General features: G+C 31.3%; 2 protein-coding genes and 1 pseudogene across 2 annotated transcripts in view; 2 read left to right on the top strand and 1 right to left on the bottom strand.

The window, feature by feature from the left end:
• The window catches only part of LOC127105352 (uncharacterized), a 30,215-nt gene extending 26,788 nt beyond the window's left edge, over positions 1–3,427 (top strand). Inside the window, exon 3 of the mRNA XM_051042526.1 lies at positions 3,335–3,427. Coding sequence (XP_050898483.1) covers positions 3,335–3,427 — 93 coding nt within the window. The remainder of the gene's footprint in view (positions 1–3,334) is intronic.
• Positions 3,428–4,049: 622 nt separating this feature from the next.
• LOC127134358 (protein FLX-like 1) lies at positions 4,050–9,691 on the bottom strand. The gene is made up of 4 exons (XM_051061797.1): positions 8,789–9,691; positions 8,000–8,172; positions 7,607–7,698; positions 4,050–4,413 (listed from the first exon to the last, which is right to left on the bottom strand). The coding sequence occupies exons 1-4, from the start codon at positions 9,400–9,402 to the stop codon at positions 4,309–4,311; spliced, it is 984 nt and encodes a 327-aa protein (XP_050917754.1). The 5' UTR covers positions 9,403–9,691; the 3' UTR covers positions 4,050–4,308.
• Positions 9,692–13,654: 3,963 nt separating this feature from the next.
• Positions 13,655–14,851, top strand: LOC127105341 (uncharacterized; annotated as a pseudogene).
• Positions 14,852–17,212: the final 2,361 nt, after the last annotated feature.

Below are 17,212 nucleotides of genomic sequence, written 5' to 3'. Positions count from 1 at the left end.
GACCTAAAAATGAATGCATGAATGAGGGGGGCAAATTTTGAGGTATTACACTCTTGTAAGTATGTTTATTATGAACACTTACTTCCCCCTTTGGAACCTTGATCACTACCAAGTGTTCTTTCACCCTTAGCCAGGTGAACTACGGTTGCTCTGATTCCGTCCTTATAAGGATACATAGGCACATGACCGCGAAGTTTTGGCGAGCAAACTTAATAAAACTTTTAAGTCCATCCCAATAAAACATTTCCAAATAATAGAAAACAAATAATAACATAACACAAATACTTTCAAAAGGTTCCTATAGGATAATATAGATACTGAGGATGCTAATACCTTCCCTTAGTATAACCAACCCCCGAACTTTAGATCTTTTTGCATTGTTTTTACATTGCACAATTAGGGTTTTATTCGATCTTTTCCCCTTCCCTTGGATAAATTAAAATTTGATGGTGAACATTTAATGTTTTGTGATTCAAGTTAATACAATAGCTTGATATCTGATTCTCACCGCGAAAGCAAGGCATCAAATAAAGATAGCCACATCCAAGCTTAACCATTCCATGATCTTCTTCAAATTTGCCCTTGTAGTAGATGAATTCCATAATGCTACAAGTCACGGGTTCAAAATAACAGCTTCACAATGATCATGTTGCAGATGAACTCAAATGAATCTTTAATGATATATCAGATGAAGTTTCAGATTACAAGCACTTGGTTACGTGAAAGTTGGCATTGGCCTAGTCCTTTGCATAGGGAGTGTTGCCTAAATTCTAAGTCTAATTGTCTCAGATCAAACTAACAATTCACACAAGATGTTTTTTAGGGGTTTTGTTCTAGTTATGTACATTAATGGCCAAAGACCAAACAACACAATATACACAAGCAAAATATATCACAAAATACAACCCTAATGGACAAAGTGAAAAAGACATTAACATAAACAATTAGAATTGTATGAATAATGGCAAACGAATAGAGCTTAAAAGTAAAGTGCATTAAAGTAAATAACTTGAAAGTAAATGTTAGTTGTTAATGAGTTAAAGGTTATTATTTCTTTTTCTTTTTCTTTTAAGTCATTTTTTGGAGAACACTCAACCCACTTATCACAAGCATGGATCCTTGAACCAAGACATCTTCCAAAGGAAGGAAAAAAGGCCAAGTTTTCACATAATACCATGAAAGAGGGGAGACTTACAATCTCACTAACTAGAATGCTATGCCTTTTGTGTCAAAAATTTAGCGTTATGTTAAGCAATCGTAATTGGACTTATGTAGAAGTCACAACTATTTGAGGTTGGACAATAGAATTTTGGTGCTAATGCATGTTAGAGACATAGTATAATGGACAATAGAATTTTGGTGTTAATGCATGTTAGAGACATAGGATAATGGTCATATTATTACATACAATGTTTGAGTGGAAATAAAGCATTGGACTCTACATCTAAGGTTCATAGTGGTGTCAGGTTGAAGGATGGTATATACCATTATCACTTTGAGAATAACTTATGACATTTGCATAACATTCTATGTAGTATTCTCATGATGGGTTAATCCAATATAAATATTACTCACAACATTCATTCTTATGTGAAGACTTGATAACTCTTTATCCATGATCTATGAAATGTGATCATCAGTCTATCGATATAATAATCTTTATGTTTTAATATTATTCCACTTTACGATAAAGCTTGATTATGGATATATGCTTACGTTTAATGGAATTTCATGATTAAGTCGCATTTAATGTTTCATTAAACGGATTAGCTTTTATATTGACTTTATTATTTTGGAAAAATAAATATAATAAATAAATGTATTTTATTATTAATAAATAATTTGATACAAGTATCAAAAATATTGGTCTCTAGGACTTACACCAACACAAACATTCTGCAAAAGATCAACTTAACTATTTAGAATCACCAATATGCATGCAAGTTGAACTATGAATTCTAATATTGTCACTCCACGCAGAACGGTGAAATAACATACTATGCCCACCAAATCCTCACGCAATATCAAGCGCTATGACAAGACTTTGGATTCAAACACCATTGTTCATTCCTATATTTGTTGTTATTTGTTTTAATATGTAATTAATTTCAGTAAGTTGCTTTTACAATTATTGTCGTCTTAAGTTTTTGGAAACTATGTGTAGGTTAGTTACAATTCGACCGTGATAAAACAATTAAGAATCCTATTTATTTATGGTTTAATTGTTTCAAATCTATTATGAGGCCTTAGTTTATTGTTGGAAATTTGAGACCATGTATTGTACCTCATCTTGCAGATTCTCAAATATCATTTACCATCTTTTTATGCAAATATCTTTATTGCGAGAAATTTTCTTGGTTCTTAACTTTTAAATGCTCCTCTAAACACTTTCAAACCACACCACACCAACACATTTTTAGAATGTTATGTTACTGACCTCAAAATTGTTCTAGATGCAACAAACCTTGCAAGGTTATCGAAATCATAACCCATTGATAAATAACAAACCATACACCTGCCAAAACCAAGAACTCTAAAAACATATGAGATACCGACTTTACACTCCCATACCCTCATAGACACGGTAAAGATCCATGCCCAATCACACATCATCTAAGTATATTATCATTTGAATCAGTTCTATTTCGAAGCAATTTTCATACCAAACATGAAATTTTTGATGGTATTGCTTTCTGGAAATCTTTATACCATAACGTGTTAGAAGAGCTTGACATTTATGTAAAAAGGTTCTTTTAAACTTTTTTTTATTGAGTAAGAATGAGTAGATTCTTGACCACCTATATCTATTTGGAAAATATTCTTCCACCAAAACAATCTATCTCTAACCCTTACATTAATGGTCTTCTCGTTCATCTCACATCTATTTATCCACACTCTATACTAGAATCTCCTCCTTTTTTATATAATTTGAACTTCTATTTTTCTAACAATATGCAAGATCAAAAATCTCAAGTTTTTATCACCAAACCACCTTATTCTAAAGGAGCGGAAACATTATCCTAACTAATTCAATTAATTTTACTCTCTTCTTCACTCTCACCTATAAGAATTTTTTAAATGTAAATTCAAGTGTAGAGATCTTACATGCTTTATGTCAATAATATATTAGTGGCTCCCCAACCATAAGGATTTCATTTAAAAAGTAAATTCAAGTGTATGAGATCTTACATGTAGAAGCTTTATATGAATCATATATTAGTCGCTGTGATGAATTAGTTGAGGTGGAATCTTGACGGTGGTGACCGAAGATTTTTGCGTGGGAGGAAGAGAATGTTATATAGTATTGTGATGTGTGGTTTATGTGGTTATGTAGGTTAATGTTTCAGATAAATGGACATGGAGTCTCGATAATGACAAAGGTTATTCAGCAAAAGAAATATATAAGTTCTTATCAATCAAATCTTAGTCAAATCGTTTGGCGCATACGAAGAACATTTAGAATACGACAAATGATAACTTAACTCATGGTATTTTAGAACAAAATTCGTCAGTTTGCTCAAGGGATTCTAGGTTAGAAAAAAAATGCTAATCATTTCTTCGAATGTGATGTGAGTAGTTAACTATACTAAAATGGCCAAGTGTCTCTTATGTTGTTCATAATAATGTGCATCATCACCCATGTCAAATTGTGAGATGCCCAATAAAGTTTAAAAGTTGTTTATGGGTTGTTAAAAGCTAAGAAGAAGGATTTTAACTTTTCTAATGGTGATTTAATTAAGCAACATGTTTATGTTTTAATTTTCCTTGATTGGTTCTCTTATTTTGTGTTTGTTATTTTGTGAACAATTGTATTCTCTCTTATGCATGATGTATTGTACTTACGCAAATTCAAACAAACAATTTCAGAAAGCCTATTACAACTTACAAGTGAACAAAGGAACAAAAGAACAGCTTTTATTTAACTTGTTCTCTTTGGTGGTGATTAACCACAACTAGTATTTACATAAAATCTAACTGTAAGTGAACAATGTTGATGATAAGCGACCTTATATATCAATATGAGATAAGAGTGGAAGAAAAACATAAGCTAAAGACAAAGGTGTAAGGTTAGCATAAATGCCACACTTCAAAAATAGGCTGTTACTATATAACAAGATATCCAATTCATCGACACCACAAACACCATCTACTGCATGATCAAGCCAATACAGGCCTTCTAATATAACTACAATTTTGAGGAGCATCCAAGAAACAATTTCCCATGATACCCATGAGTAGAACCTTGAGCCAACCTAGAAAGTGGCAGTCCAGGTAACCAGTTATAAGATTTCTTAACAGGATACAAGTCTATCGATGTCCCTGAGCTCGCTGCATGTCATATGCACCCCAAGCAGCAGGTCCAGGTCCAGGTCCAGGTGCATACTGTTGAAAATTCTCCACACCAGGCTGTACCTGAAATTTGCCGGTAAAAGTATTAGTATGTAACAACATATCCAAACCGACATAAAGGTGGAAAATGAACAATACATGTATAGTCAAATTCATTTAGGATTTTGTAAATGAACTAATCAAATACATTTAGGGTAGTAAATAAACAAAGTTCTTTGCAAGCTACACAGTAAAATTCTGTCATCCACGCATAACGAATTGACCAATTTAAACAGACCAGTTTGAGACGTCAAACATGGTGTTCTGCTGGTTAGATATCAATGGCGAATTATGGAGGCCAACCCAAAATCCACCATATAAACATGGTATGGCGGATATAATAAGCATTGTCGACATAATGCCATGGAGACAAACTGACAACACTAAAACAGGTGGAAGTTAGGCAAATAACAACCTCAAATCAACAAATTTGACTATCTGAATCTTGCACAGAGCTTCCATTTACATGTGCAGAAAAAAAGTTCCAGAACAAACATAAATATTACAAAATTGATATTAAAAGGAAAACCAGGCGAAAAAAGCCCAGGTTTATCACCAACGAAAGTAAAGAGGAAAAATCCATATTTACAAAGGACGGGTCGGTTTACACCTGAACACCACATTTCTTTAAAAATTCCAATGCCTCCTTGGCCAATCCAAAATCCCCTAATTTACTATCACCCAGTATTCCTCAATATAAGCTGTCACAACTTGTATTCGCAGTCTGTCTATTTAATAGCAGCTCCCTTCATAACAAATATAAGTACAACTAACCGCTTACACGGTTCTTAAGATAATTATTTTTTCACACTTACTCTTCCTTAATCTCATTTAAAAGTTTAACTCCATTGTCTAAATTACCCCTCATCTCATTTTATTGCATAAAAAAGAGTTGCTAATTACGAAGGGCGTCTTCGGTGTATATCATTAAATAGCGTGAAAATAATCAATTTTTGCTATATTTTGTTACAACTTAGATGTGCCAAATACTACTTATATCTCGTTATGGAGGGAGTACCATATCATAGAACCAGTTGTTGTTTGTAATTATTCCAGACCCCCTTAATTTCACACACGAAAACTAGCTGTTACAGTTTGAAAATGAGTTTAACTACTGAATTACGACTTATTCCTCGTTGATTACCCATCCAGACCTTATATCTTCTATTGTGCTCAGGCTCATTCCCAATAATATCCCCCTCCCAAATGAGCAACCTTGACCGCAAGGTCGAAACCTGGGAATTGAGCAAGGATGACTTCAAGATACAACTGTGTTGCCGCTAGATGAATACTTGCTCAACTCGCTTTCTGAATTGGATAATAGGCCGTATTACCAAAAAAATTGGCTGGAAACAAACTTGATTCTGCTTGTAAGTCTGTAGCTTCAATTTCAACCTAATATTTTTGCATTTTGGGGATTTAGAGTTGGTATATCTGTATATGGCTCACTTCACCTTTTCGGCTTTTACAACTAAAGCACCTCGTTATGACCCCACATCTTTACAGAAAGGTTTAGAGAAAGTAAGGGTAAAATAGGCAATTGAAGATACAATAAGGAAAAATTGGGAAATTGATGATTTGGGTGTCATTTTAACCTAATGGGCCAGGCCCAACATAATTCCAGTAAATTGGAGAGGAAAGTAGAACGTTGGGCATAGTAGAGCCCCACTTAGATCCAGGTCAGATCCGACGGAAATGGCGTACACGAAGTCAACCCTTGCCTCCATCTCAGGTGCATGCTCTAACTCTGTTGCAGCAATCTCTGAATCGTACAGCGTCTCATCAACGATCTATTTCGGTGAGTTTGTAGTCGTCTATGAAAATTTCAAGGGCCCGCATGTTGTTCCCTCCACGAACCCTTCTAGTGAAGTTGATGAAGCAGCCCAAACCAAAGGCTCAACACCCAAACAAGAGGGATGTAAATCTTAAGGAGATGCAAAGAACCAAAGGCTCAAGACCCAAACAAGAGGGATGTAAATCTTAAGGAGGCGCAGAGACTTGGAATAAAAATGCAGAATTTTTCTTCATCAGAGAAAATGAGTCGGGTGATGCAAATCTTCTTATCTTTTCCTCCCGAGTTGCCAAATAAAGTAATACACTGCATCAAGAGTATTGATCTAGTGATATGGACAGATAAAGGCTTGGATCTATTGGGAGCATTTGTTGATGATCAGGGAATTGCTTCTCCAGGTGTTATTTGGATTGTTCCTATCTTAATTCTAGTGAATGTTTGCTAGCTAAGAATGAATATAATAAGGAAACAAAAATGGCATCAGTACTACAATCCTTCTGTACAAATATCTTCTCAAAGATGGAAAGATTTGGTTTGGTCAAAGTTCTAGAAATTGTAGAAGGGACAGCTAAGAAAAATACATTGGATTCTTCTAATAAGCTCTCTTTTTTCTTAGTTCAAAGTTATGATTGCTGCCATAGTGACCTCTCTAAATTTGGAAGAATGTAACAATTTTCCACCTGAGTACAGTGGGGTTGAGACTATTCTGGTGGTTCAATATTTTGCAGTTAGCTTGGCAAGCTACTGACAGTTGGAACCTGGAAACTGTAGAAATATTGTTGAGAAGTTAGTTAGCAGAGTTTCCCTGAGGTAGGAGTGTTACGTATTGCTCCGATTAGGAGTTCTTGAACTCTGGTTTATCCTTTCATTTTCCAATTCCACCATTGTAGAACTATTGAGCTCGTCTTTTCCATTCAAAAAAATACAATTTCATTGCCTTGATTTGATCAGTTCTATTACTTACATCCTCCTGTGTGCATGAAATTTGTATCTGTACCCCCACGATCAATGATTGGTTATCCGGTATACAGTACACAATTGAATTAACTACTCGTCAAAATGGTTGTTAAAGCAGATCATTGGTGGATATCAAATGGATTCTAGGCGATCCATATCAAGAAATTAACCTCAATCCAACTAACTGAGTCCATTAAAATATCATATGAATATTACGCCATCTCTATACATGAGTACTTATTGACAAATTATGGGTTTTACTATTGCATAGATGGGCCATTCCCCCCAATTCAACCATAGTAACAAACAACTCAAAGATTTTCTAAGAAACCTAAATGGAAGTGATTTAATTGAGAAATGAAAAGCAATAGTAATTCTATGATTAGGGCAGGTCAACTTAGCTTCTCAGTTCAGATCAAAAACGTATTATAAAGTCAACAATGCTCAAGAAAATATAACAAATGTTACCTGGTTCATGCCATAATAGGACGGGTAAGGATTTCCAGGATTTCCGGCATATCCGGTCTCAGAATTTCCATAATTTGCATTATACCCTGGACCTACAAATAAAATCAAAGCAGAAGACAGCAAAGAAATTTAAAACATTACTAGTCTAAATTAACAATAAGAGAAACTATTGAGAAAGATCTTGAAATTAACAATTTGGATAGAAGCAATGTCCTGAATATAACAATATGGCAAAAGTTGCTCCATGTAGCCGACCCCACTTAGTGGGATAAGGCTTGCTTGTTGTACTAGTCTAAATTCTTGATTTTCAGAGAAAGAGGCAAGATGTAGTCAATTAATCAGCAGAGGTTCCACAAGGCAAATATAAATACACACACAAGCCCAATTTTATACCTGGATTCCCAGCGGCAGCGACAGCAACAGTAGCACGTGCTCTTTTCTCTGCATTTGCAATCTCGGCACGAAGCTTCTCCATCTCCCGAGCCATGGCAATTAATTTCTTCTCCATCACTTGACCATGTTCATAATTTTCCGTGAATCCTTTCTTCTCATACTCAATGGCAGCTCTAAAGGGGAAGAAGCAACAAAAAAATAAAAACAGTGTTAACATACCGCAGGGCTCACCTGACCTACACGCCTAAAATTCAAAACATAATTTAAAAAATAACAAATATATGCATATATAACAAACGATGAAAATGATTTCAACTTAAATGATGTGTGATCTCTTCTCACACAGTTTATAATAGGACTACGACATCATATCAAGGTATTATTTGATCCATATTACTATCTCCCCCCGATGACCGTTAAAGGGCTTTCTCCAATATTTATTAAAGAGTTGCAATTGAAACTCTTGCACATATATTGTCGGTTTCCATGTTTAGGAATCAATCTTGGGTAATCAGTCCACAAATCAATGACCAGAACGTAATTCAAAGAAAAGCATAACTAAGTCATAATCATATGCAGCATATATAAACTGCAGTCACAATGTCAACAATTTTATGAATTGCAGTCACAATATCAAATTCTTTTCTGAATCTCTGACTACAACACAACTTCAACTTCGGTCCCATAAGTCATATTAGTATGCAAATTTTCGCAACATCAAAGATCACAACATAATTACAATCACACACAACCACAGTTTAAAACATTGAACACTAGTACTAGTACTACCTTGCACATTGCAATTCTTGTTTCATAGCATCAACATCAGCCCTCAAAGCCGGCATCCGTTTCAAATCAGCAGTCATCTTCGCCAAATCCTGTGACATAGCCTGCACCTGTCCAGACAAATCCTGTCTAACAGCAGTAAGCTCCTTAACGTCACCATGAATCTGTTGAAGCTCCGCCCTAGCCGCCTCAGCGCCACGAAGCTCTGCTTCCAACTGACCCGCCCTCTCATACATTTCCCTCATCCTCACCTCTGTATCAGCCCTAAGAGAATCCTTAAAATGCGCCATCCTCTGTAGCTCATGCTGAGCAGCCTCCAGCTCCTGTTTCAAGGCCACGTGTGTGGCAGCGAATCTTTGATTGTCACCTAATAGACCCTGAATCTCACCATGCTGCACGGCGAGACGTTCCTCGATGACGGCGGCGGGGTGGAGGTGAAGAGGAGGACGGTGGCCTAACCCTAATTGGGATTCACGGAAATCTTCTAAAAGAGATGGATGTGGAGGATGGCCTCCTCCTCCGCCTCGCATGGAAAATATTGGATCACGTATGGGTGGAGATAAGGCGGCGTGAGGTGGCGGAGGAGGATGAGGGTGGCCGCGGTTTCTATTTGACATGGTTTGAATTGAAAGTGTTGAGAATAGAGAAGTAAGATTGTGGTTTTAGGTTTTGAAAATGTTAGTGAAGGAAATTAAGAAGCTGGGTTGAAGAATGCGAAAGTAGAGAATATGAAAAATGGTTGTTGATGGAGGAAACTGCCGCACTCGGTCTCAAGTATTCGGAGATGTCTCTATCTTAGGAGTTGCTACTAGCACTTTTTCTCTCTCTCTCTTCAATAAATAAAAGAATTACACCCACCATCACACGTTTGGACCCTCAGGTTTGGTTAAAATAACACTTACACCAAAAAGTTTAGTTTGACAATAGGCACTCCCTAAATCTATATTATATACTAATAGAAGTAAGTTTTTATTGACAAAAGAAAATTGTAGATATACTCCCCCTTCAAATTTCAATTTTTAGATTTATTAAATAATTAATATATTTAGTCTATAGACAACATACATTACTTATTTAATAAATCTAAAAACTGAAATTTGTTTATAATATGGAAATGAAAGTGTATATTTCTGTCTCGTTTAAATTAGTCTTTTAAAAATAAAATAAAGATAGAGCAAAATTGAACGGACATAATTGAGAATGTTTAAAATTTAAAAAATCCGTAAAAAGTCATTATGGAAAGGGATTGATACATTTTTTTTAAGGCTTAAAATACAAAAATTTGAGTTAATACATATGTTTGTAAAATTTTATACAAAAATAGTGGATGGAGCGGGCATAGTAGAGGTGCGGACCTAAACACTTTGTTCATCCCACAATAAAGTGGAGCCAAAACAGTCATAGACATGCTTAACGAGTCTGACAATTTTGTCACCATAGTTGTCATTAAGATTAAAGAGATGTTAATGTTATTTTAATAGATTTTAAAAGAGGTGTCTATGTCATTTTAATAGAATTTAAGGAAGATTTATGCATATCTTATATATTATATTAAGATTGTTAAGTCTTTTAGTATTTTTAACCATAAAACGGAGGTTACTTCTGTAATTTACAATATATTTTTTTATTTAATAATGACTATAACTTAATATTATTTTCTTTTAATTAATTAATTAATAGTTAAATGAGTATAATATATTATTCCACTAAATCTATCATTTATTATATTTATTTTGTTTACTTATTTAATAATGACTATATTTATTTATTTAATAATTATTATTTCTTCTAATTTAATATTGTTTTCTTTTAATTAATAAAAAATTTGCTAATTTTCATCCATAATGTTAGGAATATAATAACCAGCTTAATAAAAATGTACCTAATTTTGAATTGGGAGGTAATAATATGAGAAATAGCCCGTCATCCCTCTAAATCAATTTAAGTTTGTTAAACTTTTGCTTTTATTTATTTATTTAATAATGACTAAAACTTAATATTGTTTTCTTTTAATTTATTAATTAATAGTTAAATTATTATAATATATTATCCCATTAAATCTATAATTTATTATATTTATTTTATTTATTTATTTAATACTGACTATATTTATTTATTTAATAATGATATCTCTCTAATTTAATATTGTTTTCTTTTAATCAATAATTTTTTTTGCTTATTTTGAATCATAATGTTAAGAATATAATAATCAACTTATTAAAAATGTGCCTAATTTTGAATTGGGAGGTTGTAATGGGAGAAATAGTTCGTCATCTCACTAAATCAATTTAAATTTGTTAAAATTTTGCTTATTTTGAGTAGGGTGTCAAATATTAATAGACCAAACTTTTAAATTGAAGTTTGTTAAAATTTTGTTTATTTTGAGTCATAATGTTAAGAATATAATAATCAACTTAAAAAAAATGGGTAATTTTGAATTGGGAGGTTATAATATGAGAAATAGTCTGAGTAGTTTAGAAGGTAAAAGATGGTAACATTTTATTAAAAAATTGATGATATATGTTATGAGAAATAGTCTAACAAAATATATATGTGGATATGACACCCCACTAAATCAGTTGTGGATCCTGCACATTGCATTTTGTTTAGACAGTTACCTAAATAAAATTAATTAACCTCACCTTATCTTTGATGATTTCTTTTATGTTATATTTTTTTTAATTACTCAATAACGTCTCTCTTTTCAGTTAATTATAGGTGGCTTTTTAAAAAATAACAATGCTGAGAATATATGGTTTTCATTTTATTTCTAACTTTCTACTAATATTTTATTCCTTCATGTTTCCTTTTTTTTTTGTCTTTCCTTTTTAATATCTCTTCAATATCACATCTCATAATAATTAACTTTTTGTATTTTTATTCATCTTTATATAATTTACGGATTATTTCAAATATCACTCTTCATTGTGGCTGGAAAAGTTAATTGAAAAATATACGGTCGGGTAATTAGTTTTTAGAAAGTTCCTAAGTATAACAACCCACAAGAAATTTCCAGTATTGAATTGCTCCTCCTTGATGAAAAGGTATATTAATATGACTTTTATAAATAAATTATAGTTATTTTATTATATTTATATCTCACAAAATATTTTGTTTATTCAATCTTAGTTGTCAAAGATTCAAGTTTCAAGAAGAAGGATATTAAACAAGATGGAAAATCTATTAAGTTACTGGTTGTTTATACTATAGGAAAAAATTTGGTCTATTAATATTTGATGATAATCTTTTTTTATACATATTATATTATTTTTATTAACAAGAAAAGTTTTCTTCTATTTTTCTTGCTAATAACTTATTTAATTATATTAATCATTACTCATAAACACTGATTTATGAATAATGAAACAAAATGAAGAATCAAGTAGTACTTCAAGAAATTGTCAGGTGATTAAATTTTATATAAATTTTCCTTTCAAATTGTTTTCTTATTAATTTATTAGATATCAAGTAATTTCTCAGTATTCATCCGGTTGGTATCTTTTTTACTTTATTTCATTCAAAAAACAATAGTCATGTTTTCAAATTTAGATAGTTCAAAATTATTGGTAAAAAATATTAGAGAAATTCAATATGAAAAATAATATAGAAGTTAAATAATATTGTAATCACTCAAGAATCATTAAATAATTATTTAATAAATTATAGTAAAACTAAGTGCATTAAATCAAAACCATAAGTAATGGTTAATTTTGTTTGTAGTTAATATTGATAGAAATTTTTTCTTATTAATTTATTGGATATCAAATTATTTCCTAGAGTTTATGCATTGAATATTAAAGCATGCAGACATATTTAAAATTATACTTTTAATAAGATGATTTTTTGTTTAAGATTTTTAAATTAATTAAAATTTTAGGAAAATAATATATATATATATATATATATATATATATATATATATATATATATATTATCTCGCATAAATTATTTTTTAATTTTTGTGTCTCAAAGTCAACTCATCAATATGAAAATCAGGTCTAAATCAATCAATTATTCGATGATGGTATTATTGTAGGTCTTGAGGAACCCATGCACAAATATAAATCGTTAAATCCAAATGATGTGAATGATGTGAATAACAATTTAGACACGAATGATGATGGTATTTTATTTAAGTATTTAATTGTATGTGTATTAAACAAATTATTTGCATATTTTTCTATTTCATATGTTGTTGTTTTATTGACATTTAAATAGATTTCTAATGAATTCCAGCAATTGAATTTGAACATGATATTCACGATGGTATGCAAGAAAGTGAACTTACCCTATAAAACACGGGGTCAACTATTGATTCAAATTAAGGTATACTTTTATAAATTCATATTAAATTATTTATTTATTCTATTATACTATTCTCATGTTCTAAGTATTATTTGTATTAGATTATTGGGATATTGGTGATCTTTCTTTAACATGTCATAATTGTGGAGCAATTATGTGGTATGATGAACGAGTTCAAAAACACTACAATCCAACAACTCCAAAGTTTTCTTTAGGTTATAGTCAGGGAAAATTTGAACTTCCAAAATTAAATCTTTTAATGGATTTGTTTCATAAGAAAAATAAAAGAACCAAACATTAACTTCCACTTCCACAATGACTGAAGAACAAATGAACATATATGACACAATCATAAGTAGCGTGAATGATAATCGTGGCGGACTTTTCTTCCTATATGGCTATGGTGGAACCGGTAAGACATTGGTGTATGATTCCTACTGCAATTAGATCAAAGGGAGTATTGTTTTGACACTGGCCTCGAGTGGAATATCATCATCACTTATTCCTGGTGGAAGGACATCCCATTCAAGACTCGTCATACCAATAAATATCATTGAGAATTCTATGTGTCGTATTAAGCCAGGTGATCCTTTATCTGAATTAATTGTTAAGTCAAAGTTTATTATTTGGGATGAAGCTCATATGGTTCATAAACATTGCTTTGAAGTTGTTGATAAATCATTTAGGGATATACTTAGAGTCTTTAATCCAAGAAGTATGAATCTTCCTTTTGGAGGAAAACTTTTTGTCTTGGGCGGTGATTCCGGGAAAATTATTCCTGTTATTCCAAAAGGGACGACACAATATATTGTACATGCTAGCATTAACTCCTCATACCTTTGGCAATTTTGTCGAGTCTTAGTATTGATAAAAAGCATGAGACTCCAATCTACATTTTTGTGTTCGGATCTCAATGACATAAAAGAGTTCTTGAGTTGGATTTTAAAAGTTGGTGATGGGAACATCGGAGAAAATAATGATGGTGAAAATGAAATTACAATACCAAATGACTTGCTAATTAAGAAGATATGCAACCATATTGCTTCAATGCTTAATACCACATATCCACCACTATTGGATAATATGAATTATACTTCTTTTTTTCAGAATAAGGCAATCTTAGCACCTGCAAATAATATTGTTGATACATTGAATAACTACATTATGACTTTGATTCCAGGTGATGAAAAAATATACTTAAATGTTGATAGTCAATGTTCGTTTGGTGAAAACAACAATAGTCTTGATGATATTCATACTCCTGAATTTCTTAACACCATTCATTCTTCTGGTCTACCAGCACATGAGTTAAGACCAAAAATTGGTGTTCTAGTAATGTTGTTGAGAAATATTGATCAACAATCAGGTTTATGTAATGGAACTCGACTTATAATTACATAGATGAGAACTTATGTACAGGAGGCAAAAGTTATATCACAAAGTAGTATTGCACAAAAGGTTTATATCCCAAGATTGTCTTTGACTCCATCTGACACAGGAATTCTCTTCATATTTCCACGTAAGCAATTTCCTATTATTGTCTCATTTGCTATGACTGTAAATAAGAGACAAGGTCAATCTCTTCGAAATGTTGGTATATATCTTCTAAAAACTGTATTTTTACATGGTCAATTAAATGTTGTTGTTTCACCCGTAATTCTGTGTGCTGGGTTGAATTTGCTTGTATGTGATGATGAAGATCATGTCTCCGACAAAACTTACAACGTAGTTTATAAATAAATCTTTTAAAATTTGAGATAGATCAGGTTTACATATAGATATTACTATTTATTATGATATTATTTTGGTTTTTCTTTTACGATTATAAAACAAACAATGCTATCTAGTTTTTATTATTTTGCTTTTATGATATTATTATGGCTCATATTAATGTTAACTTATTTAGTTAATTACTTATTAAATTGTTATTAATATAATTTATTTTCCGTGCATCGCACGTGTAGAATTACTAGTTTTGAAATTAAAGAGAATGTCATTTTAAGATGAGTGTAATTTACCCATAAAAAGTTTAAAAATTATAACTTATCTCTTTGTTATTTATTTATTTTAGAATTTTAATTGTCATATTTTTAAATAAGTCATTTTAATTATCTATTTTGTAAATAATGAAATTATAGTTATTTTGAATAAATACGACACTAATAAATCTTAGGCTTGATGCATTTTTTGGCCATTTAACTTAATTTAAGGTTTCATTTAAGTCTCTTATTTAATAAATGTTACATATTAGTCTCTTAAAAACCGTTTTGTTAGTCAATTTAATTATTTTGGTTAAATGTTAAAAAAAATGTTAACTTTTGCATATGCGGTCGTCTAAGTGGTATTGTGTTATTTGATGTGACTTTTTTTTAATATTTTGAATTTAATAAGTTTTGTAATAAAAAGCTTGATACACTTTGAAGCCTAGTTTCATTTCATTACTTTCTTACTCAAAACTCTAATTTCAATCGTCCAGACAAAGAAAATAAGTTATTCTCAAGTTGAGAAACTACCCACCCCTGGAACACTCTTACGTCGCCGTTTCACTACTTCTACTCTTACTGTATTGGCCACAACCACTCTTCAACAACCTTCAACTTCACATTCAACTTCTCTTTATCAACACTCTTCATCATCTTCCACTTCTACGCTCTCAATCACAACCTCTCTTCCCATTCACCTAATTTTTACTTTTATTTTAATTAATAATTTGCATCAAGTTTTGTGTTTGCAAAATGGTCATATCATTTATTGTCGTTTCACTTTAAATGGTCAGATCTCAACTCTCAAACAACCAGATATCAACTTTCAAACTGTCACATCTGGAACCAAAGCTGATTCACTTTAAAGTTACTATGAATACACTATGAAATTTTTTTGGAACAACCGAATTCTTGGGTATTCTGGCAAGCCAGCTTACCGAGGTATCCTTTTCAGTCTTATATACATCTTTTACTTTCTATTCATGACTAAAGTTTGAAACTTTTATTGAAATTTTCATGTTTGTTATAAGCTTTTACCTGCAACTAAAATTTATTGATTTACATGTCAATGATTACATGTCTCTTTCGCACAACATGTATCTTTTTTCTTGTTAGAATTTTTTAGGTCACAATTGTAATATTACACGTTTAATGCCAATAAGGTAATTAGCCAAAGTTGTAGTGGTCTAATTATTAATAAGCTCGTAGCTAAAAGCATAAATATCATGAAAGGTAAGATTAATGTGTAGCTACCATAAATTAATATCTAATTTGATGAGGGGTCAAATTAGAATATTGAAAAGTGAGAAATAAATCTAAGGTTAATTATAAGGGTTATGATCCTCATCTATAGACAACACAAAAATTGACTTATTAGAATCTCTCTTCGTCCCTATCAAAGGAGAATCAATGAGCCGTAAAGAAAATCTACAAAGTGGAAGATCAAATACTCGCAAACCTTCAGTGATTTCCAATGGAAAACTCAGGTACGCTTGCACTTTTATCATTCGATTGAATTCTGATATGGGTTTAAGGGATACAAGTTGATGGGTTATCGACTCATAGGGATTAGTTTAGAATTTTGTTCTTGATTTCTATATCGAAAGAAATCATAAGGTTATAAACAGATCTAATAAGTGGTATCAGAGCTACACATATTTGATTCAATTTAAATTTGAGATTTTATTTTTGATATTAGGATTCCAAATTTGAGATTTTTATTTTATTTTACAATATGTGTAAGGTTTATGTTTTTCTTAATGTTGATTATCAATCATTGAGTTTCATTTAATTTGAAGTAATGTAATCAATGATAGTTCAAAAGTTCATATTTGAGATTTTTTTTGTGTTTGATATTTACGTATGCCTTATCACACCTTATAGTATATATATAAAATACTGATTTATATATGTTAAGGTTTATATATAATATAGGTTTATATATTTTACCGTTTATATTTAAAATATTGGTTTATATATGTTAAGGTTTATATATAAACCATTGGTTTATATATGTTCTAGTTTAATAAAATAAAGAATATAAAGGTATTTTTATAGATGGTTTATATGTTACAGTTTATATGGTTAGTAAAAATATTATCTATGGAGTATTTTACAAATATATTTATTCTTTATTTTT

The sequence above is a fragment of the Lathyrus oleraceus genome, chromosome 1 (genome assembly GCF_024323335.1).
Source record: "Lathyrus oleraceus cultivar Zhongwan6 chromosome 1, CAAS_Psat_ZW6_1.0, whole genome shotgun sequence".
Classification (NCBI taxonomy): Eukaryota; Viridiplantae; Streptophyta; class Magnoliopsida; order Fabales; family Fabaceae; genus Lathyrus; species Lathyrus oleraceus.
Note: the sequence above shows the minus strand (reverse complement) of the source record. Positions and strands in the feature narration are given on the sequence as shown.

What these genes read in the sequence shown, in the direction of transcription:
- LOC127134358 (XM_051061797.1), bottom strand. Translation starts at nt 9,402, where the DNA reads ATGTCAAATAGAAACCGCGGCCACCCTCATCCTCCTCCGCCACCTCAC. An exon ending in CAAGAATTGCAATGTGCAAG is followed by an intron (nt 8,173 to 8,788) that starts GTAGTACTAGTA and finishes CTTCCCCTTTAG; the next exon opens with AGCTGCCATTGAGTATGAGA. An exon ending in CCTATTATGGCATGAACCAG is followed by an intron (nt 4,414 to 7,606) that starts GTAACATTTGTT and finishes GGCAAATTTCAG; the next exon opens with GTACAGCCTGGTGTGGAGAA.